We start from the raw sequence: 23,908 nt of genomic DNA, 5'->3' as shown, positions 1-23,908 counted from the left end.
CCCAAGTTACCAAAACAGAAAACTTACCCAAACTTAGCTGCAGCTTTCGCCTCACAAGACGTCATCGGAGATGGATATAAATTTGCAACTGATTGGTTAATGAACAAAAGTTCCACAAGAGCAATGCACCGGTGAACGGCGTGTGAATTTTGGAAAGACAAGTTTGGTGTCGGTTAGTTTAACGTCATAAATGGGCCGATTTTGAATATATTACCCGTTTGTTTTTCTTTTTGGTTTTCCAGTTCAGTTTTCAAAATTTTTTAACTTGTCACATCATCCTGTCATGGACCATGTCAAATACATTGTTCATGTAGCGCGATTGTTATAATTTAATGTTACATCGTCATCCCAAATTTATGTTTAAAATGTTATTGCACTGAATTGTTATGTAACAATGCCCTTAAGTTCGTATAGCTAGCAAGACGAGTCCATTTAAAATTTGTTCATGTATTATTATGTCAAAATAGAAGCTACAAAATTGTGGTTGTTAAGGGACAAATTTCAAATTGGCTAACAAAGAAGGACGCACTCCATAGGCGTCGGGATTGAGTAAAGAAATTGCCCTCCATATAGAAAATAATTTATATAAATTATTTATAAATTTGTTCAATTTGATTTAGCACATTTATCTTATCAGTTGTCGTTGCTATATATCTCCTGTTAGCAATACGATCTATTCAAAATCAAATTCACATGTAAAAATTTCAATAACTCCCATTTTTAAAGCAAATTCAAATTCAAAATAAAAAATTCCAACATGCAAGATGGACTTGAAACCTAGATTATTTCAGTGAGCACTCAGCCACATAACCAGAGCGTGAGACACACGCTCCTTTTATTTGATTGAATTATGAGTTAATTTCACAAATGGTACTGAAGTTCAAGAAAAACTTAAAATTGATCATCAAAGTATCTTTCTTGACCTAGTTAATCACCAACACTTACATATTTGGTCGTCGGATTATCACTATATCCAGCACGGTAGATGTTAAACCTTATTTTGACTAACGAACATCAAATTCATCGATTTCTTCAACTGACCCCTACTTTAGCCAGACTTATATTAGTTAGGATTTGTTTGACAATCATAATTTTGGAAAAATAAAGTTTTGAATACTGATTTTTAGGAGAATGTTTAATTAAAAAAAAAGAAAAATTTTGAATTTATGTGTAGAAATATTATTTCGTAGACGTGTGGTTATAAATGAGTATGTAAAAAAAATAGTTTGAAAATAATGGTTGTCAATTAGGGGCTTGATAATGAAAATTGGGTCAAAATTAAAAGGAATATTTTGTTTAAATTCGAGGTTATATCTCTTAAGAATCATATTTCATTTTGAGTATATGTATTTCTATGAATTACCCTCAGCCAATATTTTAACTTACTAACCAAATGATCCATAAAAATAATTTAAGGACCAATTTCGAGTTTTAATTGAACTTTAGTGACCATTTGTGAATCAACTCGTCAAATTATCCGCCCCTTGTAACATCAAAATATATCAACGTCGGATGCCGGGAAAAGCCATAATTCCCTCATTTCTCCGCCGCCCTCGTCCCCGCTCCTCCGTCTTTCTCCGGCCCATCCTTCCCCTCACTTTCAGATCACCGCCGGCTTCATAATTTGGCAAGAATCCATGGGGAAACATTCGTGAACAAGTCAGCCAAATCGATGTTAACCCCCTAAATTTCACAGTTTTTATAAATTCAGAAATGCCGGAAACGTGTTTCCTGGCTGCAGAATTTTCTTGTTGAGAATTATAGTTTGAATTGTGAATCATTATTAATAATGAGGTCATCATCGATTTGGCCGGAGAATTCCATCGCCGCTCCCCCATCGACGTCCAGTTCCCAGTCGATCCTTCCTCCTGCGGGACCCACTCCCCACACGAATTCTGAGCGAAGGTTATTTTTTTAAATCTAATTTCACCGAAATCTCGTTGCTTTCAGAATACAAAGATCTGGAATTTGATTACTTTTGAAGGATTTTATTCTTTTCTTAGCTGAATTTTGGATCTTTTGTTTAGTTCAAACGCAATTGCCAAAAAAAGTAAAAAAATTTTATGTTTTTTTTTTTTTTTTTTTTTTTTTTTTTTTTTTTTTTTTTGGGCGTGAATGGTTGCTAATTGGATATAATATGCTATGTGCCACTTGTAGTAATGTATTTCAACTGTTAGCTTTGAGGGAGGTGTCTCCACGTACAAAGCGATCCCCCAGATGCTTCTGGGGAGACACTTCAAGATGTCAGCTTGAATCCTCTGGATTAAAACGTGAAGCAGGGAAAGATGCAAGACAAGAACTTCTTTCATGGTATCTGTCATGTCTTCTGCACTATTTCGTAATATCTTAATGATGTTTCACGTCCTTGTAAACTTGTTAATTTCTTGAAATCTTTTACTCTAAATACTCCAGGGTAGAGGCACAGTCATTGCTACATTTATCAGCCAAGTATTGTTCACTGTTACCTCCACCCAGGTCAACCATAGCAGCAGCTTTTAGTCCTGATGGGAAAACACTTGCTTCTACTCAGTAATTATCCTTCCCTCCCCCCCTCCCCCCGCCCCCCCTCTCATGCATACACACGTACTAATTTTTTTATTTTAAAATCATACCGAGTTCTTTTGATTTAGTTTTTGCAAAAAATTTATTATATTCTATGTTTGCAGTGGAGATCATACTGTAAAAATAATCGACTGCCAAACTGGGAAATGCTTAAAGGTGTTGAGTGGTCATCGGAGGACACCTTGGGTGGTAGGCTCTCTTCTGAAACTTTACATATTGATTTCATCAGTTTGTCTATGATACTACTACCATGAAGGGATGATTTGGTAGCTCTTCTTGGGAGATCAATTTGACTCTTAACCCCATAGAGGTAAATAAATGGGAAGTTAGAGAAGAAGAGAAACAAGAGGGTAGCATATACAACTATGTGAATAAATTCTTATAAAATTCTTATCACTTCTGACTAATGATATAGAAATTTATTCAATCTTCTATTCTGTAGAGTATGTACCTTAATGTTCTATTGATAACGTGTTACAAAGTGTTAGACCTCTATTTTGATCTGCCTCTGACAATAGATTTTTCACGTAACAGATAATTGCTTGGTTGCATCGTTTTGTTTAGCTTAAATTTCACCAATTTATTTGATGTGTCATTGTTTCTTTGTTTTCTGCCACGGCTATGGGCTCTGCAGGTTAGGTTCCATCCACTTCATCCTGAAATTCTTGCAAGTGGAAGTTTAGACCATGAAGTTCGGTTGTGGGATGCAAACACTGCTGAGTGTATAGGATCTCGCGACTTCTGTAATTACCTTTGACATTCAAAGTTTCAGAAATGTTTTATATCTATATTAATATTTTAGATTCTGTTAATAAGGCTCTTGATTTTCCTTCGTGCAGACCGCCCTATAGCTTCTATTGCCTTCCACGCGGAAGGAGAAATTTTGGCTGTGGCTTCAGGCCACAAGGTTAGAAATTTGGACATATCATTGAAGAGTTTAGTTTTGCATGGCTACATTGTTGTTGACATTTTAGCACGTTTCAGCTATTCATATGGCACTACAACAGGAGAGGGGAGGCTTCTTCACCAACAATTATACTTAAGACTCGCCGTTCACTCAGGGCTGTGCACTTCCATCCACATGCTGCGCCATTTCTTCTAACTGCTGAGGTATTATTTTGCATGCTGTCAAGTTTCTTTCTCTCGGTGCAAATTACAGTGTCGATCTATACAGGTCAATGATCTCGACTCATCGGACCCCTCAATGATGCTTGCAACTTCTCCTGGCTACTTGCACTACCCTCCTCCTACGATATATTTGGCAGATGCTCACACAGCTCATCGATCTAATTCAGGAAATGAGCTGCCCACTATGTCTATACCATTTTTGATTTGGCCTCCAATTGGCCGAGTTGATGCGAGGTTACCTTCTCAGCATATTGGTGCGGTCATGAGCTCTGGTGCTTCACAACAGAGTGTCGATTCTTCTTCCTCCATGCGGCTTCTCACGTATTCAACTCCATCTGGACAGTATGAACTAGTATTGTCTCCGATTGAATCTAGTAGCTCTCCTCTGCGAGAAGGATCACAAACTAATTCTTTAACGACGGAAATGGAAATTGCTGTTTCTCAGCCCGCAGTGGATGCAATGGATACAGATGTTCACCCTTATGAGATAAACAATCAACTTTTTCCATTTGGTGACCCAGCTTATTGGGAACTCCCATTCTTGCAAGGGTGGTTAATTGGTCAAAGACAAGCTGGTCAATGGTCAATGCATTCACGAAATGGAGGTGCTACTGATGCTATTTCTTCTTATGGAGAAACAGGGAGTCAAACTTCAATGGTTCCACCGGCAATTGTAAATAGTGTTGGTAGTTCAAGGGTTGGCGGAAGATCTGGTTCACGTCACCGTCCTTCGCGCACCCGCACAATACCAGCAAGTGGATCTGGTGATGCTGCTGCTTTTAACAGTTTCCCTCAGGAGCAGAGCAGTTCACAACCTTTCATGAGCCAAGTCCAGTCCGAGGTAGCCACGTCACTAGCTGCAGCTGCAGCTGCTGAGTTACCTTGTACTGTGAAACTTAGAATATGGTCTCATACTATGGAAAATCCTAGCGCACATCTTGAAACAGAAAAGTGCCGTTTAACTATTCCTCATGCTGTACTTTGTAGGTGAGTGAGTTTTAGCAAAATGAGCTGGAACATTTATTTTCTGATAGTAATTTGTATGTGTTGATGATATTATATATTTTTTGCAGCGAAATGGGTGCCCACTTTTCACCATGTGGAAGATTCTTAGCAGTATGTGTTGCATGTATCCAGCCAAACGCGGAAGCTGATTCAGGATTTGAAGGCCAGGTTCAGCATGATGTTAGAGGGGCTTCAACATCTCCAACAAGACATCCCATTTCAGCCCATCAAGTTATGTATGAGCTAAGAGTATATTCACTTGAGGAGGCAACGTAAGTCCAAAGTTCCTGCATCTTGCCCATTATATTCCATGTTGATCTTATTTTGATGATATATATCCTTTATAAAGATGACGCTTTGCTCATGTAGATTTGGTTCAGTTCTAGCCTCACGGGCTATCAGAGCTGCTCATTGTTTGACTTCAATACAGGTTAGTTCTATTATTAAGTAAATGGCATTTTATTTATCTGGAAAAAATTATAAGTACCCATTTCATGAAATATTCATTTATAAGAAAAGGAAATGTGGTTTTCATTTAATCCAGCATCATGTTGTTGACGATAATAAAAATGCAATGCATATTGAACACATTTCCTGATCAGATGTGGCTTGAAAGTGGCGCAACAGTAATTCTATATAGATTTCATTCTCTGTGTGAAGAAGTGCCCTGCTTTAACTGCACATTTTCTGAAAGTTTTTAGTGCCATCTTCTTTTGCAGTATATTATTTGATTTTCATTTCTTTAAACTTCTAGTGGCATGTTGTATCCATTTTAATAATCTTCTGGTCCCTCTACCACTTTCTTCACTTTTTGCAGAGGATGCTCTATTATAGAGATATATACCATCCTGTTCAAAAGACATTAGTGTGGGAACTATCTGAAGTTGTAAACGATGTTGTTAAGGAACTATATCTCCTCCTTAGGAAGTCTTCTATTGATAAAAAAAACTAGAAGTAGTCCTATAGAAATCATAAACAGGAAAATACCAAATTGATTAGAGAGTCAGTGATGCTGATGCATGAAACCATAATGATTCTAACTAGAGATACACAGTCATCTTGTAGATAGAACATACGGATATGTTGTTTACCTTTTACAAGCACGTGCTTAAATAGAACCCAGTATCATATACACAAGAAGCTATATTCTCTGAGATGAGAATGCATGGAAGGAACTGGGAAGCGGTTGCACTATTTACATTCACATCAGCATCTAATGGGATATTCTGGCGACCATGCTTTGTAACTTTTGAAACTTCAAATAAGGGATAATTTACGTGGGCAGAAGTCATCAACAAATACATCTTAATAAATTGTTTAGCCCATCTTTAGTGGATAAGTGCCCTTATCTTTGTTCTTTGATTTTGGACTCCTATGTGGCTGGCTTTCTTCTGTATTTTTAATTTCTTCTCTTTGAGACAAGAACTGCATCTGGATCTGGTCGTCATTTTTTATGTCACGGAGCCATCTAATTAGACATTCTTTTAACCATGCTTTTGTAACTTCAAAAAGCTTGAAACAAGGAAAAGCTCTCTTCGGCGGAAGTTGTCAAGAACCAAAACTTAGTAATATATTGTTTAGGCCGTCACTTGGTGGATAAGAACCCTTATCTGTATTCTATCTTCTGCTTTATTTGGATGCATACCTGTTGTGTTATCATTGAAATGTACTTGTAGAGGCTTGGGAGGTTGCTGAAATGATGATAAGAGGGATATTGTTTGGAGATAGCAAGATAACATTCTAGCTGGAGTGTTCTTATATAGCCAATAATTTTTTCAATTTATACCTTATGCCCCCGTTTGGTCCCCATTAAATTAAAATTTATTTTTCTCTCTCCTATTTTCAACCACAATTTTCCATAAAATAATATTAAACGTAAATTGAAAACATTTTCTTATTTCTCAAGCACCCATTCTCCAAAAATTTACTATTCCACCCATTAAAATTTGAAATAATAGGGCTATATATTTTTGTGACAATTTTGTTTCCATTACGTGCATGTTGCACGTGCAATTGATGCTTAGTCTAATATTAAAAACCTCAATCAGTTAAGTAGGAAGATGAACTTAGATTTAGTGATTTATCTGAAGACTGAAGGTGAATATAATTTCTTGGTATATCATTGTACTTAATTGCTCAGATTTCATATTCATCTATACAGTTCTGTATGGTGATTCGGGACTTTGGATATGTATTATTGACCTTATAAAGCATTTGTGCATCATTTTCAATTGCAGTTCTCTCCTACCTCAGAGCATTTGTTACTTGCCTATGGGCGGCGCCATATATCACTTCTTAAAAGTGTGGTGATTGATGGAGATACAACGGTTCCCATATACACAATTCTGGAGGTGAGACATTGAATTTAGAATGGTCTAGTGAACCTTTGTGCTTGTTGTGTGATTCACTTGGATTCTAAATTTAGTCACTGAGAAAAGATCCTTCATTTGGTTGCTTTTCCTATTATAGCAGACTGCTGAAATAGAAAAATCTTGTGATCTTAGAAGAGGAAAAGATACGTGGATATCTAAAATTTGTGAGGGGGATGGGCATTTAATACTAAAAAGTTTGTGCATGTTCTTGTGCCATTTTATTGTCATTGTTGTGTGATTTTAGGAGATTCTGGGTGCAAGAATATTTCACTAGCCTTGTCACCTGCTTCAATCAGTATTCTAAGAGGCAGGTCCTAGGCCAGCCTGGGCGCGAGAAAAAAACCTAGCACATGGGAAGGTGTGGAAAAGGCGATTCCCCCCCCCCCCCCCCCCCAAAAATAATGCGGACCTATGTACACATCTATTTTTTTGTTCCATTATTTATTATTATTATTTTTTTATTTTTTAAAGTTTTCTATTTAAATAAAACGAATTGGTAGAAATGGTCTTAGAATAATTAAAATAATATTAAGCCGCTGTTATGGTAGGGATTAAAATCTAGATTTTAATATAAGTCAAAGTTATCAATTAATTTTAATAACATATTTCATGGGATCCACAATTTTTCAACCATATATTTCATCAACTTTTGTCAAAATTTATTAAAATCTGAATTTAATTCCTACCAAATAGCGGCCAAAAATGGGGAAACATCTTATTACACCTAGGTTCATAATCGCAAGGCTTGAGGCTCGACTTTATCGCCTTTCTAAGCCTCGTGCCTTTTAGAAGCTTGGCTTCAAGAGCTCTTTGAAAAACTATATTTTGCAAGTTTTGCAATCCTTCTGTGTAAGGAGGCGTTATTAAGTTCACAGAGAACTAGCATAAACTGCATAACTATTGTCTGATGCTATTATGACCTATGCACATTGGTCACTAGACTCACTACCCCTCTCAGAATCTCCTTTTGTTGCACAGATCTACAAAGTTTCTAATATGGAACTTGTACGAGTTCTACCCAGCGCGGAGGACGAGGTCAATGTAGCTAGTTTCCATCCTTTAGTTGGTGGTGGCCTTGTATATGGAACAAAAGTAAACAACGAAACTAGATTTATTTATTTTTATTTTTTTTGAAAAAAATCAGTCAGATCTTGTACTCAAGTTATTCCTCTGATGATGATTCCTCTCTTAATATTGTAGGAAGGAAAGCTGAGAATTCTTCAGCACGATGATTCTCACAGCTTGAATCACGATAGATCCATTTTTCCTAATGAGAACATGTATGAGGTACAGAAGCTTTACTTATACTGTTCATTCACTCCCTATCTTCGATACGTGCTATATTTAATGAACATGTCTCTGTGGAAATTACTTCAATGATGAGTTACCTGAAATCTTTTTAATTGCAAGAGGTTCATGAATATGTCAACCGAGTAGGCCTTTGCATGGATCAGCACAGTTTGACAATATATACATGCCTGATAATTGCAGGCAGCTAATCAAATAGCTCTTCCCTTGGTTCAAGACCTTATTGTTTATATGCTTTTTTAACTAACCTCCTATAAACTCCTTGTCTTCCCTCTTGGTTCTCACCATATGCTTATGGAGAGGATGGAGGAAGGGTAGCTATACTAGTTTAGTTAACTGATGAGCCTAAATGGATCTCATCCTACAAAAAGCAGTGAGATTGGGTCAAGAGATTTCTTCCTTATATCATGTGATGGATGATGGCCTCTAATTCGTTCAATGAATGCTACCATGATTTTTTTTTTTTTTTATCACGAAAAGCAATGCTAGATGTGGTTGCTGGAGATCTTCTATGTTATGCAATAAACTTCTCTGGTTTTATTTTCGATTCCATCTGATGGAAAACTCTGTGAAAATGATAATGTTTCTTTGATCAATGTGTACATCTGAGACTAATTCACAGTGGCAAAATGGTTTAGAGTCGAGGTACTTGTTGTTTATTAATCTACTTTAGAGTGGCGTTTGACAATAAACATGCTAAAGAGATTTTAACCTTGTTCACGTTGGAAGCCTTATATACCCTTGTTGATGTTATGCATCTAGTTGCATCAATGTCCAATAGTTGTTAGTTCATCTGGATACAGCCCTTGTTTGAGCCCCATTCTTTTCATAAGAATGAATTTTTGAATAGTGTATTGATGAGAAATGTGTCTTAAAAAATAAGGAAAAGTTTTGGATTTGCGTGTAATATTATTTTATTAAAAAATGTGTAGTTGAAACGATGTCAAATTACTGTTTAATAATGCATTTTTTTCGAAGAATGGGGCTCAAACAGGGGCTGTGGTTATCCCTCACTGCAAGCTTGTTTTGGCATACACCATATGGTATTTGAAGCTGGTCTCTATATATGTGCATGATCTAGTCACTGACTGACTGCTTTTGATTATGATTGCTGTTAGTTTATGTTGTATGATTGCTTACAAGCAATTGGTTCACTTATTGAAGGTACCTTCATATGCATTAGAAGGCTGATTACTGCTGATCAAGGGCAACTATGAAGTGTGTCACCACTTTTCTATGGTTAGTATCCATGCTTTCTTTGAGTATTTATATCTGGACTAATCAATTTCCTAACCATTTTAAGGTTTGTTTGTCGCTGTTTGAAGGTCAACGATCCATTTGATTATTTGTAATGTTATAAGGAATCTATGTATTGATTATATAGATATTCTTAATTTGTCAAATCTGGAGTGGTGTTATCTGATGCCTTACTGACAGAAAAGCCTCTTCAGATGCATGCCTCTCTTTGTATGTTAATGTATTTTTTCTTTTACTCTCCCCCCACTCCACCCTCACTGTGTTTGTGTGTTTTAGAATGTAAAATTTATGTTATTAAGGAGTTTCATATTTTAAAACAAGGGAACATCCAAATGAAGAAGTTATGCTTGCTGAGAAATTGATATGATCTAAAAGTAATTTTATTCTTTCGTCTACATCAATGGATCCACCAGATGACATTCATTGGGCTATAGCAATGAATCTGGTGCGAACTTCTTCTGCATCAAACTTGTCTAGGAAGAGAGATTTTCATCTGGTATTTGTGTAGTTACATAACTTTCCACGATGATGGAGAATTTTGTTCTAAAAAGAGATTGAAGATTCATCTAGATTACAAGTTTCCAACTTTCCATGATAATGTAGACTCTTATTGCATTTCAATGGTTGCATTTGTTTAGTTGAAAATCACTTCACTGTATGGCATTTTACTCGTGATTTTGATAATATGATGTCTTTGCTATTTTTCCAGGATATGGTGTTGCATAACATTTAAGAGAATGTTTCGATGAAGTTGAATTTATGAACCATAAAGTGTCCAATGCTAGAGAAAAGGCTCCTGCATGTGGAAAGTTATGCATCAAACTGTTTATGTATATTATGTATCTCTCTGTGGGTTTTGTACAGATATCTACTCTGCTATTTTTCTGTGCTAACTTTGTAGAGGGGTTTCAGGTGGATCAAATTTCTTGTGTTTCTGACTAACCGTCGAATTGATAATCGAGCGAAATGCTGCAATTCAAGCCCTTTTTATTTGTTATGATTAGAAGAACTAATGTTTCTGGCCTACTCTTTTCATCTATGGCCTTGTTGTAAATGCACATACTGGGTTTCTTCAGGTAGGAAATGAGAAGCGTGTTACGTTTTGAGTTTTATGTTCAATGTTGGATCTGTAACATGCTTGGACCTTACCTTCAAATTATTTACAGCATTTTCCTCTCACACAAGTATTATTATTATTAAAATAAAACAAAACGTGTATCTTAAATGCCATAATGCCAGACATTAAAAGCTTCAAATTTCTACTTTCGTGAATAGGGATATCTATAACTTATAAACAAAGCTGGAAATAGTTAGAAATAATTGTTGGGCTGGGTTGGGTTCTTTTTAATTATTTTATTTTTTTGCACTCCATTTTGGTTTGGTTCATTGCGAGTCATACAACAATGTCATGTCTATAATCCAACATACCAAAACAATGTTTCCACACTAACTAGTCATAGCCAACACCAAAAATTCATTGTCAATTCTAGTCATGCGAGTAGGGCTGGACAAAATTCATGAATTGGATCAAGCGGTCCTTCTTAAATTAAATATTTGAATGGGTATTTAAATCGAGAACTGATGAGTTCGGTTCAATTCTCAATTTTAGTTCAAGCATCGAAGAATCGAATCTTCCTATTTTTTTAATTAATTTATTTTAAGTAAGTCAAATTATTTTATTTTTTCTAAAATAATTTGCTAACTAGTTAATTTAGTTTAAATCCAAAAATATAATTTTTCTATTTCTAATTTTCAGTTCAAAATCAACTTAATCAAATTGATTTAAATTTTATTCAAATCTGTTATTCTATCGTAATGTCGAATTTATTGTTTTAGAGAAATCGAATTGAAACTTATCAATGCCTCTCTTAATTATTTTGAGCTTACTATCTTATTTTTCCTATGATTTTTACAATTAAATCTATGAAGAACTCAGTAAAGAAAGACACAAAAGATACATAAAATTGAATTACATTATTTTGTAAGAGTTAAGATTGAACATATCATTAATTAAATTAATGTAACTTTGTAAAAATTAAAAAATTTAATTATAATATGAAATCTGGGAACCGAATGGAATCGAACCCCAACGATTACATAATTAAATTTGGACCCGACGATTTCACTTACTAAATACTCGAAAATTTCGTGTCCCAAAACCGAATTGGATCATGTACAACCCTACACGCGAGGCCGGCCATTAAACAAGCTACAGCCCCAAATTATACACCCGGTCAAAATTCACTAAAATATGGGGAAAATACTAACGTAATCAAAAGAATTGATTGAAGTTTCCACAATAAAACTTACATCACGAATCATGATTTCCAAGACAAAACAACAAATAGAATGCGATAAATCAATGTTGGGTAGCTTTGTGAGATTGATAATGGGAACGCACGAGTAGGAATCAGCAAGACAATAAAACTGTGTCGATACAATGCTAATCATACTCGCAACCTCAAAAAGTCATTTTCATTTAACAGTGTCATTTACATGCCACATCAATCCATCAAATCCTAAGCTAATTCCCTTTTTGACAACCACTAAAATGAATTTTTTATTTAATATATATTTATTTTTTGTTTTTGGGGGGGGGGGGGGGGGGGGTGGTTGGATTGCAAAACTGGCGTGGGGGGTCCCCAACTACTTGTGTTCTCACTCAATAACTTTACAACTTGCTGGTTGCATTTATGTAGTTCTTTTTTTTTTTTTTTTTTTTTGGGGGGGGGGATGGGGTTGAGTTTTGCAATAGAGATTTGTTTAGAGAAGGCAGTTAAAAAAATAGATTTGCGTGCATAGTATTTTATTGTAGCAATGAGTGGATAAAAATAAATTTGAGGAAAAAGGGTTATGTTTTATACTCGCAACCTCAAAAACTTGTTTTCATTTAACAGTGTCATTTATATGCCACATCAATCCATCAAATCCTAAGCTAAGCTAAGCCCCTGTTTGACAACCATTAAAACATAACCCTTTTTCCTCAAATTCATTTTTATCCGCACATTGCTACAATAAAATACTATACACACAAATCCCTTTTTTTAACCACCTTCTCTAAACAAATCTCTATTGCAAAACTCACCCCCCACATCCCACCCCCCAAAAAAATAAAAATAAAATAAAAAATAAAAAAACATATTTTAGTGGTTGTCAAATAGGGCCTAAGATTCAGCAGCTAACACACATCTTTGCTCATAAACGATTTACTGATAAGAACATAAAGGAGAAGATTCAGCAGCTAACACACATCTTTGCTCATAAACGATTTACTCATAAGAACATAAAGGAGAAGATTCAGCAGCTAACACACATTTTTGCCCATAAACGATTAAGTTACTAATAAGAACATAAAGGTGAAGATTCAGCAGCTAACACACATCGTTGCTTATAAACGATAAAGTTACTCATAAGAACACAAAGGAGAACATACATACTAAGGATACTAATCCTCGATCAGACAGACAGACGAGTGGCTTTAATGTGCTATTCACAACAATCAGATTTTCTTTCACCTACAACAATGAATCGCTATATAATTCAACGCATGCACAAGTATGTAGGTACTCTTCCACTTATACATTCGCCCTAGCTTAAATGTTTTTTACTGCCCTATTAAGCTGTTTATTTTGCTTTTAAGCAAAGCCAAACATGCCATGAACAAATTTGAACCCCCAATTACCCTGCCAAAATTCGGTGAATCAAACGGAAATACCAACAAGTTATACACAACAGCAATTCAAAATGTTAACATATACAATGTAACAATGGTAAAAAGAAAGAACGAAATAGATTGAACATTCAACTAAATTTCAGTTACAACGTCATTTTTTCTTTCCAATACACGTTCAAGATCTCCTGATAACATAGAAAATCAACGGCTAAAATCATGGAATGGACAAAGGATGATAGAGAAATACGCAGTATTAGTTGATGTCGGAGTCATCGAAGTCATCCTGGAAGGAGTTGAAGAAGTCGGAATCGGCGAGGCGGTAGTGCTCCATCGAGATCAGACCCTCGCCGAAGATATCTGAGGCTTCAGCATCATCCACATCCATCGCCACCGTGGAGGCGCTTTGCTCTTCCATGTCGAAAAAACAGTCCATTGGCTGCGGCTTCATTGTTGGATGGTTCTCTCTAGAATGCTCGCTCTCGCAATTTTCCTGAGAGATTCGAAAGGCGCATTCTATTTTGGTATGATCTAGATAGATATAATGGGCCGGGTACGAAAGTTGTCCAAGTGCTCAGCCCATCAGTGATCATGCTTTTGGATGGGCCAAACAACAATGTGAAATTGACATAAGTAACACTTCATTCTTTTTTTCTTTTTCATTTTTTTACCAATAGGAATTAATAATTTTTGATATTCTTTGGAGATTGATCTTCTTGTTTAGCATGATTATTGTAGGTTTAAGATCACATGTGATCGAACCCCACAAATTCTAAAATATATAATATTCAAGTTTGAAATCTAATTTGCACTCACTTGCAAATAGATGTAACTGAAAACTTAAACAAACCTTATCGAGATTAAGCTTCTCAATTTATTTTAGTTCATACTGTATAATACTACCTCCTTTGTAATTGTTTTCAATTTAATCTCTTGATAAACAAATATCTGAACTTCAAGTTATATGACAAGTTAAAAATACCCATAAAATCGTAAGAGTCGAGAAGGCAATCAGTCTAGAACATTTCACAATATTGGACCAAGATTACATAGCTTGACAGCATAGGGTACTTAATTGAGATATTGCTACGACATTTTTCATTCTTAACAAGAATCTAGCTGAATGATCCTGTATACTTCTCAAACTATATAAAAAATCGACTAGCTCGGCTATCTGGGCTTCCAAATGAATGAGAAATCCTCGAAAAAGAATAGTTGAGTGATTAACCTTGTCATTTAGAGAATAAATCAACTCTATTAAGATAGCAAGCTGACACAGGGTCCTGAAGGCAGCCACAGAAACTTTCGTCGTCTCTGGGAAATGATACCGGCAGGGGATGGTCTGGAAATATGCCAACCTTAATGAAACAAAGAAATTAGCTTACACGTCATCACATAATCCGCCACAGAGAGAGAGAGAGAGAGAGAGAACCTTGTCAATATCAGTATGATCTGGTGTTTCATAGCGAGCAACTGTTACAGCCAAGCCAGATCCATCGGACAGTTCAAAAACTGACTGAATTTTACTGAAGAAAGTAGTTGACCATTGATTAGAAACATTTGACAGTTTTTTACATATTCTCCTAGTAACTAGAGAATATATCCAATATGAGGAAAAGAAAGTCACCCTTTTCCAAATGTAGGTTCTCCAAATAGTACTGCGCGCTTGTTATCTTTTAGAGCACCGGCTAAAATTTCGCTAGCACTCGCAGTTCCTTTATTGACCTGAAGCAGCGTTTAGGGAAACCAAAAACAAGGATGAAATTGAATATGGGTTAGGCCATATCAAAATATGACGAGAAAAGCAATCCCAATGCATGAGAATGTTGAATCTTTAGAAGTTCAAGCATTCGAAAAAAAGGATAAAAAAATAGATAAAAGGGGCAAACAAAACAGTGTGGGTCCAAATTCAAGAGACACATTTAAACTGATGACCTGGTTGAATACATAGAGCTATACGAGGCACTGAAGGACAGATGAAGAGTGGAAGATTACCGGGATGACTGAAATGGTCGTCATTATTATAGTTTATGTACATGTCTTTCTAGAGTGAACCTTAGCGTACATTATAAATTATGAAATGGTGACCGTTCTTTGAGCAAATAAGGAAAAAAAAAAGATTCAGCAACTTCCCAAGTGACGACAGTGAAAGAATTTAATATCTAAAATGGGAAATTTAGGGTCCTAATATGCACCAAACCATGTCTTTTAAGGGCAACGATGCTTAGCACCTTTCCGATGTCACACATTTTAGGAGTCGATTTTATTTCTTAAATAAATAAGACAATTTCGGAAGCAGATTTCTATGACCAATACCACCAAAATGAACTTCAAGCACACCTCTGAAAGGGATCAACTTTGGGAAAAGTGAAGACTAATGAAGTATTAGTGGTCAAAGTCCAAGTAGGCCTGTCAATTTATTTAACTGATAAAGACAGGAACATAAGGTTATGAAGGGGAGGGATGTTACATGACATAATCTCATCACCAATTTTCTTTCATAGTTATCATATGAGGGCCAGCTATGACCAGGACATAGAACCGTGTCAACGGGTCAGTGATTCAACTGACGGGTCACCGATTCAATGGCAAGTCATCACTAACCACCAATTTAAAATAAAACGTGTTAAAACAAACAAATAAATATAACTTGGGAAAGAGTCTACCACAGTATAGTTTTATATAAATTTAAGATTCTATCAATCCCTCACACTGGCACAGCAAAAATATGACAAATTTCCATGGCCGAGGTCCTGGGTTCTCTCCTTTATTTCACTGAAAAATGACATTTGAAAAAAGAAAAAAAAAAAATTTTGAAAAAGGAAAAAAACCAGTGTTTTCTCATTATCCCACCCAGTTTAGCTGGTTCAACTAGATTTTGACCACCATTTCTTTGTCAAAACGTTCCAGTAACATCACCTGGACCAGACCAGTTCACCGGTTTTCCTTTCAGACAGGTCGGTCTGATCTATGATTTCGTTAAGACAGGATATATAGGCTTTGTAAATATTACTTCATGACCTACCCATGCCCTTCTTTTCCGAGCCTCCAATGGATATATACGTACTCCAACATGGTACTTAAAATGTAACAAAAGATTCAGGAAATATGGGATAATCATGTTAGACAACAGATCATTTTACTCCCAGACAAGACCAAGTAAAATGGGACACAGAATTTAGAGAAGGGGGATAGGAATCCATAAAATCAAATTGTTTTTGGGATATGCAATAAGAATAAAAGCAAAAGAAAATTGTTATGTAAGAAAGGGAAAGAATAAACATCTGCTCAATAAGACCTCTATTTCATAGAACTGATAATAGTTGTATGATGAAAAAAGTTTACAAATGCTTTGTCAATAAAATATAAACAGAACATCGAGGATCAGACAAAAACTTGACTCATCATACCAGCACTGCTAGGGGTTCTGAAGCTGCTACAGCATTGCTTCCATCCGTGTCATATATATCTCGAACACCACGGCTATCACATATGTACACAATCACACCCTTATTCAGCCTGATAGCAATTGCATGTGGTTAGACATTTTGCTTCAACATTCTTCATCTCAGAAAGACAATCACATTAGAAGACCAAAGAATGACCAAGACAAAAAGTGACAACTTGTGTCTGATTTTGAAACAAGAAATGCGTAGAGAAGCTGAAATCTTGCAGGGGAAGCTAGAAGCTGTGTCTGATGATCTTTTAGCTTAACTCAAAAATAAAACAAAGAAGATACAACTTGCAACTGCAGCCAGATCAGAGAAGACAGTATTCTAATGGAAAGTAGATCTTGCATTTGTTTTTTTGTAACGCGTCTTAGGACACAAGGCAGCAAATATTGATTTTTGTTAATGTCGATGCATGAAGCAAGAACAATTCACTCGCAACAGCAGCAACTTCACGAAATTTATGATTGACAATCCTCAGATGGTTCATTCCTGATAAACACTTCCCAAGATCCATACAAGGACAAGAATGGAACAGAGGAGGTTTTCATACCAATGAGTAAAGGTGAGATACCTACGATAGTGAAATCTCTAAAAAAATAATACCAATCTGATGCAAAAAGGAGCACATTATTCTTAATGCACATTCACAAATTTCTGCCAGAAAACTCACCAAATCTTGGCAATTTCAATTCCTTCAGGGAAAAGGCCACCACTGCACCAAAGTTAGCAATTCAATAATCAGATAAAGGAAAATTGTAAAGTAAAGCGTGTTCAAGGCATGTCACCTATTATCCCGAAGGTCCAACACGAAGGCATGTACATTGTTACCCCTTAATGTTTCAATTGCTTCCCTTACAGCACCTGTAAAAGTTTTTACAACAAACAACTAAGGAAAAATACTACCAGAATATTCCAAAAGAAAATAGGTACTAAAGCCAATAATAAATACTGCACTACATCTTTAAGATTATGAACAAGCTTGTCATAAGGGATGATGCTAAACAATGCATGAAGTTAGAACTTGATAATGGCCGGAAGGGAAACTAACTTATATGACACTAGAAGATGCTTGGAAAACTCATGAAAAGAACAAAAAAGACTAGTTTATGAAATATGATTTCAGGTTAACGTTATCGAGTATACTTTGTGAAAGAAATATACAAGCACATATGGGCACAAGTTCAATTTATCCAACATAGCAGTAATTTACCAGAAGCATTTTGATTGAATGCCGTTAGTTTGATATATCCAATTAGAGGGGCTTCCTCTCCCAGTCCAGGCACTCTGCAGATTCGCGACTTCACTGGATTCAGTAAGACCTTTTCTCGTCTGAAGAGCAGCAATTTCAGTTTGGAAAATCAAAATCATCTTAACATTCACATATAAATATTCATCTTCATAAAGCTTATATGGACACATCCCATAGAGAGCTTTTAAGAGAGAGAATACCCACAAATTCATTTTTAACCATTTAGAGCAAGTTAAATGTGCATAACGGAAAATATATAGTATTGCTTATAAACTCAAAGAGAACCATTTGCAAATATAAAGTAAAAAGCAATTTGAACGGAGAATGATGTACACACTTCAAAGATAGATGCCTTGTCTCATCCCCATGACGTACAATTAGCTCCACTCCACTTCCTTCTGTTCCTCTGTGGATTCAACTTAGAAATTTAGTCAAATAACCAACAATTCCAATCAATATAGCCTTATTCTGTTATTCATAAAATCAACATAGCCTTTTTCTGTTATTCATAAATACTTAGCCATAATTATGCTTAATTCTGGATCACCACATTTTACGTTCTGAATTTTTTAGAAGTGAAGTTGCAACAGAAGGTAGGAAAGCAATTAGAAAATAACTACAGCTAAATTGAATAACTTGCTAGCATAAAAAAAAATAATAATAAAAAAAATAAATAAATAAATAAATTGAACACATTAGATCTTTTTGAATGTGAAAGAAAGTTTAAATCCAGCAGATGGTCTGTACTGTAGCATGTCGTAGTTTTACATAACCTTCAGTGTTCAACTGTGAAAATTTGTCATCATTTTTTAAGGATTTTGTTTAAAGATGCATGCATATGGTAAGTGGAATTTTCACAAGAATTTCCAGTTAATGAAGAAAGAAAATCTCTCCTTTTGCCATAGGTATCAACAGGCGAATTCAAAGTTATCAAGTAAAAGCCCCCATCCCTGAACCGCACCCTGCTCTTCTCCTCACAAACATATAAGTTCTGAGTCTGCTTCTGTTCTTTGGAATGCTTCTCTTTGCATATCTAATATATCCCACAAGATTGTGATCCTTCTTATTCTTTTTGTTTCCAATGAAATTGAGCTTGTCTAGCCATTAATAAGCAAGGAACTAGAGATACACGGTTAATGATGCATAAACCTAATGAAAGTTGTGGCGCAAATTGACATCTTGTCTCTCTTATAACGAAGAGAGACAAGATGTCAATTTGTGCCACAACTTTCATTACATCTCGATCTCATGCCATTTTCTTTTTGTAGGTTGAAGCTTTATAGGCGTGAGAAACTTAACCAAATTAATATTGCAATTCAGCAATAGTATCACTTATAGGCGGGTTTTTTTTTTTTTTGAAAGGTAATCTAATATTTTATTAATCAAAGATGATACACAGGAAGTGTACACTAATGGCAACGTTGATTTAAAAGAAAACTTACTGTAAGCGATCAGCTGCATCATATATTCCCATGTTTTGTGTACTAGTATCATCAATTGCTAGGATTAAGTCCCCAGATGAAATTCCAGCCCTATATGCGGGACCTCCTGGAGCAGCTGAAATTACCATCAGTCCAGAGATTGATTTATCATTTTTTGCAGGGTAACCGATCGACAGCCCAACTCCTGTCAGAGTATTTTGTGTTCCCGACTGCCTTCAAAGAAAATATCAATAAATTTTACAATATAGACCAAACCCATAGTTTGTGATTTAAGGAGGAAGAGCTATATTCAAAATTAATACACAAGTGAAAACTTCACCGAAGTCAAATACAATAATGAGGAAGATGGGATCAAGTAGCCTCATACCCGCAGACTCTTAAATTTTCCAGGCTCCAGGAACCGAGTGAAAGGGTCATCCAGAGTGGCAATCATCTTCCTTATTGCAGCATCTGGAGGTTGAATATAAAACAAGAATTGAAATAGCCGATAAATTTTTAAACATTAGAGCAGGTTCAACTAACGGCAAAAAAGGGGATAGAAATTATTAATTTATAAGCAATTTTAAAGTGACAATAAGACTTGAACTTTTAAATCGTGTAATGAAAAGTAACCTTATCAATGGACTTTTTTCTTTATGGAAATAAGACTTGAAATTGAAGGACCAACAGGCCCCACTTATATTTCCTATTCTGTTTCTTTTAAATCATCTGCCACAGCCAGGGGCATGGACATATTGCTGGTCTAGTAGACTATGAACTGAACTTTTAAACACGTCAATGAGAACTTAAAATAGAGCATATGACTGTCAATAACATGTAAATCTATAATTATTAGGTGTAAGTCAGAGTTAGAGAAATACGAAATGGTGATCATGACAGAATTTGATTTGGTATACAAAAATCAGTTCTAGTGAGCAACAGAAAGCATAAGATGACATGAATGTTAAGTCATACATTTGAAAGATAGAAACTTACAGGAGTTGCATGACAAGATAACTTACATGTCTCTTCTCGTGTGTTCATCGGTTCACTGCGCAAAGCATTTTCCCTGTATCTAAACCAACTTTGTCCATTGAATGTTTTATCAATATAAGCACGGTCAATCGTTCTCCATGCTTCCAAGAAAAGTAGATTTTCTCCACTAAGGGCCCCTGCATATTGAAAGGACTAGGCATCGAACCGTAAACTACCAAAAAAGTATTTAGCATTTGAAATATTACTGAAATAATTTTTTGGAAACTTCAGGAAATTCAAAAAAACTAGAACTAAGTAACTTACAGGAAGGAGTTCTGCTAACAGAGACACCAAGTGTCATAGCAAGCATCATTGTGACTATAATCCGGAAAGAGAAAAGAGGGACCAGATTGTTAAATCTTTCAGAACATTTTATTTTCTTACGGATGCCGATAGCAAATTTTCTTAGTTGGGGTATGAATTCAGGCTTTATCAAAAAGAAACCCCCTTGGGATATGAATCTCCCATTCAGCTGCCAAAGTGAATGGAGAAAAGTCTTGTGTGCACAACTTCTTAGATTCAGAGATTGGTAGGGGGCTATTGTCCTACTTTTATCATTACTAGACAATGAACTACACAATCGAGTTTCAATTTTCCTTGTCGTAGTATGATTGCAAGCAAGAACCTGAAAGCATAGAATTCCTTTGCTCATTAATCTCAATGTGCATAAAAATCCTAGTCTAAATCTTTTCAGATAAGAAAACAATTTTATAATTCTGATTGGCTACTTAGTTGCATAAAATTATAAATCCAAGAAGAGTATTTAACCTAGTATCTCTACCCTCTGAAAAACAAAATCACTATTTAATAGCAAACGTGTAGTAGTTAATTCATTTGAAAAAAAAAAAAAACTCAAACTAATTGCACATTCTGCAGCTATGGTGCAATTTTACACCTGAACATCATAAAATGCTCATTCAACAAACAAAGCAAACGCTTAACATTCTGAAAAGCGCTGGCTTAAAAAATATTTGCCAAAAACATATCACCAGTTATATAGTAGCATAAGAACACTTCTTCAGAACTATTAAATATTTGCTTCCAAAAGAGATACCCATAAACCAGTTTACTCCAATTCAAACTTCAAATTGATATATACTATTATCCATTTGACATTATATTCCGATCAAAATCTATCGCTCATTAACCCCATTTTTTTCCGAAATTCACAAATGCCTATCAAACTAACGGAATCTAGTAATCGATGCAGAAAAGAAAATATTTTTCATTAAAAAAAAAAAAGTTACAATTGGAGAGTACGACAGGCAAAAAGGAGAGTACCTCGCGGGAGAAAATAGTGTGATTACTACGAGAAGCTACGGACCCTACAAGAAACACTTCCATTTGAGGAGCGCTCTTTTTCTGCAGACACGGATTTATAAGCTCATCAAATTGTATTTCAGCTTCATGGGTAGTTATCAATTGAGCTTTTTGTGTTCTTTAAATTTATTTTTTTTTAAAGAAAAAAATTGTGGTTATGATTGGTTGGGTTTTGTTTTGATGTTATGTTTTGGATGGAATTTTTTGTCACGTTTGGCATGTTAATGTAGGGCTAAAAGTGTTTATCATCTAGTGGTTCTAGTTATTTATTTACTTAATTTTATCGTCTTTGATTTTGGAATAACATAGTCATCAATCTCGACCAAAAAATGATGGGATGAATTACTATGTTACCAGTCCAAAAGTCGATGCAAAGTTATAAATTCGATATGTCTTGTAGGTCATGTAATAAGTTGATGTGAATCATTATAATTTATCTATACTACTTGAGAAGAAAGACGATCTACTTGATCCACATAAAAAAGAAATAAATAAAACATGTGTCTTTTATATTGTCAAGTTCCATAGAATTTTGTTTAATGATTATGGAGCTTGCTACCTTTAAAGGAGAGATGTACATGGTCGAGAAGAAAGACTATCTCTTCGACCAACATAAAATAGAAATAAATAAAAAATGTGTCTTTTGTATTGTCAATTTTCATAGAATTTTGCTTAACAATGATGAAGCTTTGCTACGTGTACCGAGGAGATGTACATGATTTGTACAGGGTCACACTTGACATCAGCACAGCAGCTACAACCACCATGATAGTGTTCCCCCATGCTTAACAAATGGACTCGGCTAGGGATGTCAAAAATAAAAAGCCCGAGCCAAAAGCTCGGGCCGAGCCTTCTTTTTTTGGGCGAGCTTTGGCTCGGCTCGGCCCGGGCCCAAAAAAAGCCCGTTGTGATTTACTCGAGCCGAGCCCGAGCCCAAGATTTCGGCTCGCGAGCCGACTCGGCTCGGCTCGTTTACATCCCTAGACTCAGCCATGTTTGATAACCTTTTTTTTTCCACGGATTTTCATCCAAAATTGGGTGTTTGATTGCAAATAAATTCCATGGAATTGGTTTTTCATTTCCCACCCCATGTGATCCTCTTTTCTAGCTTTTTAAGGAAAATCAATTCCTTTAATTTTGGTGAGAAAATGATTTCCAACTTCATTTTCTTCTTCTTTTTATTTTATTTTCAACAATGGAAACAAAATCTATCACAAAAAAAATTTATCCCTTAAATTGAAAATTTTCATGAAAAATAAGACCAAACGAACGTCAAAAAGTTCAAAATTTCAGTGAAAAATTATATCAATTAAAGACATTTAATTGACAATTCTCAAGAAAACAAGTTCTAGATTACAATTTTTTGGAATTCGTTTTCTTTTCAATCAAATTCCATCATTACAATCAAACAGACCCTAAGTAAATAATGATTAATCTATTTTCCTTTCATAATTGTGGAATTTCTTTTCCTATTTTTTCCCTTCCATAAATGGACCTCAATAAAACAAACAGAGAAATAATATCATCCACTTTAGCCCCATTTCAGTGATGACATTTTTGGATAATCTTCAGTTTGGTTTTTCGACGTTCGTTCTGGTTAAAGGAAAAAAAAAAAAAAAAAAAAAAAAAAAAAAAAAAAAAAAACCCCCAAAAAATAAAATTTTCCCTTTTTTTTTTTTTTTTCCCTTTTTTTTTTTTTTTTTTTTTTTTTAAGTGCGTTGAACATATTGTCGAATTTTCATTTGCTCTTTTCCTTTCGTTCGAAAGGAAATTTTGACCCAAAAATAAAGATCAAAATAAAAGTGCTCGAGGGAGGTGCTCGTGAAGTAGGTGGATGAGTCACTGTGCTAGACCGGAGTTGGGTGGCCCAGGCAAGGTGGAGGCAAAAGTGTAACTCTTCATTCTCAATCAACGTCGAGCAACCAATCAGAATGCAGAAGAAACGAAAGAGTAAACAAGCATGTCTGGCCAAAAAATAAAAGTTGCTACCATATAAGTTTGGAACCGATAAATTGTGTGGATCAAAATTCATAAACCAGATTAAACGAGATAGGTGGGAAATTCTTTATAGGCTGCGGGACCTTTGCGTGGATTTCTGTCGAACTAGCTAAACATGCTCTGTCTATAAA

General features: G+C 35.4%; 2 protein-coding genes across 2 annotated transcripts; one reads left to right on the top strand and one right to left on the bottom strand.

Annotated features, from left to right (window-relative positions):
* Window positions 1-1,537: 1,537 nt before the first annotated feature.
* On the top strand, window positions 1,538-10,744 carry LOC111379739. The gene is made up of 15 exons (XM_023003178.1): window positions 1,538-1,905; window positions 2,158-2,310; window positions 2,413-2,529; window positions 2,667-2,751; window positions 3,197-3,305; window positions 3,402-3,469; window positions 3,547-3,672; window positions 3,737-4,677; window positions 4,764-4,967; window positions 5,065-5,125; window positions 6,933-7,046; window positions 8,046-8,159; window positions 8,268-8,354; window positions 9,540-9,614; window positions 10,342-10,744. Exons 1-14 carry the CDS (start codon window positions 1,790-1,792, stop codon window positions 9,564-9,566), a joined length of 2,322 nt encoding a protein of 773 aa, XP_022858946.1. The 5' UTR covers window positions 1,538-1,789; the 3' UTR covers window positions 9,567-9,614; window positions 10,342-10,744.
* Window positions 10,745-13,370: 2,626 nt separating this feature from the next.
* Window positions 13,371-21,885, bottom strand: LOC111379730 (carboxyl-terminal-processing peptidase 2, chloroplastic-like). The gene is made up of 14 exons (XM_023003168.1): window positions 21,741-21,885; window positions 20,724-21,084; window positions 20,447-20,596; window positions 19,813-19,895; window positions 19,446-19,654; window positions 18,341-18,409; window positions 17,965-18,083; window positions 17,540-17,615; window positions 17,425-17,466; window positions 16,713-16,821; window positions 14,930-15,027; window positions 14,735-14,828; window positions 14,531-14,660; window positions 13,371-13,795 (listed from the first exon to the last, which is right to left on the bottom strand). The coding sequence occupies exons 1-13, from the start codon at window positions 21,801-21,803 to the stop codon at window positions 14,535-14,537; spliced, it is 1,599 nt and encodes a 532-aa protein (XP_022858936.1). The 5' UTR covers window positions 21,804-21,885; the 3' UTR covers window positions 13,371-13,795; window positions 14,531-14,534.
* Between the last annotated feature and the right edge of the window lie 2,023 nt (window positions 21,886-23,908).

The sequence above is a fragment of the Olea europaea genome, unplaced genomic scaffold, assembly GCF_002742605.1.
Source record: "Olea europaea var. sylvestris unplaced genomic scaffold, O_europaea_v1 scaffold2029, whole genome shotgun sequence".
Classification (NCBI taxonomy): domain Eukaryota; kingdom Viridiplantae; phylum Streptophyta; class Magnoliopsida; order Lamiales; family Oleaceae; genus Olea; species Olea europaea.
This window is presented reverse-complemented; position numbering and strand designations above follow the sequence as displayed.

Coding starts and splice junctions, on each gene's coding strand:
- LOC111379739 (XM_023003178.1), top strand. CDS start 1,790: ATGAGGTCATCATCGATTTGGCCGGAGAATTCCATCGCCGCTCCCCCA. Junction 2,752..3,196: donor ATCGGAGGACACCTTGGGTG/GTAGGCTCTCTT, acceptor TGGGCTCTGCAG/GTTAGGTTCCATCCACTTCA. Junction 3,673..3,736: donor CATTTCTTCTAACTGCTGAG/GTATTATTTTGC, acceptor CGATCTATACAG/GTCAATGATCTCGACTCATC.
- LOC111379730 (XM_023003168.1), bottom strand. CDS start 21,803: ATGGAAGTGTTTCTTGTAGGGTCCGTAGCTTCTCGTAGTAATCACACT. Junction 15,028..16,712: donor CAGAACCCCTAGCAGTGCTG/GTATGATGAGTC, acceptor ACGCTGCTTCAG/GTCAATAAAGGAACTGCGAG. Junction 14,829..14,929: donor GAACCTACATTTGGAAAAGG/GTGACTTTCTTT, acceptor TACTTTCTTCAG/TAAAATTCAGTCAGTTTTTG.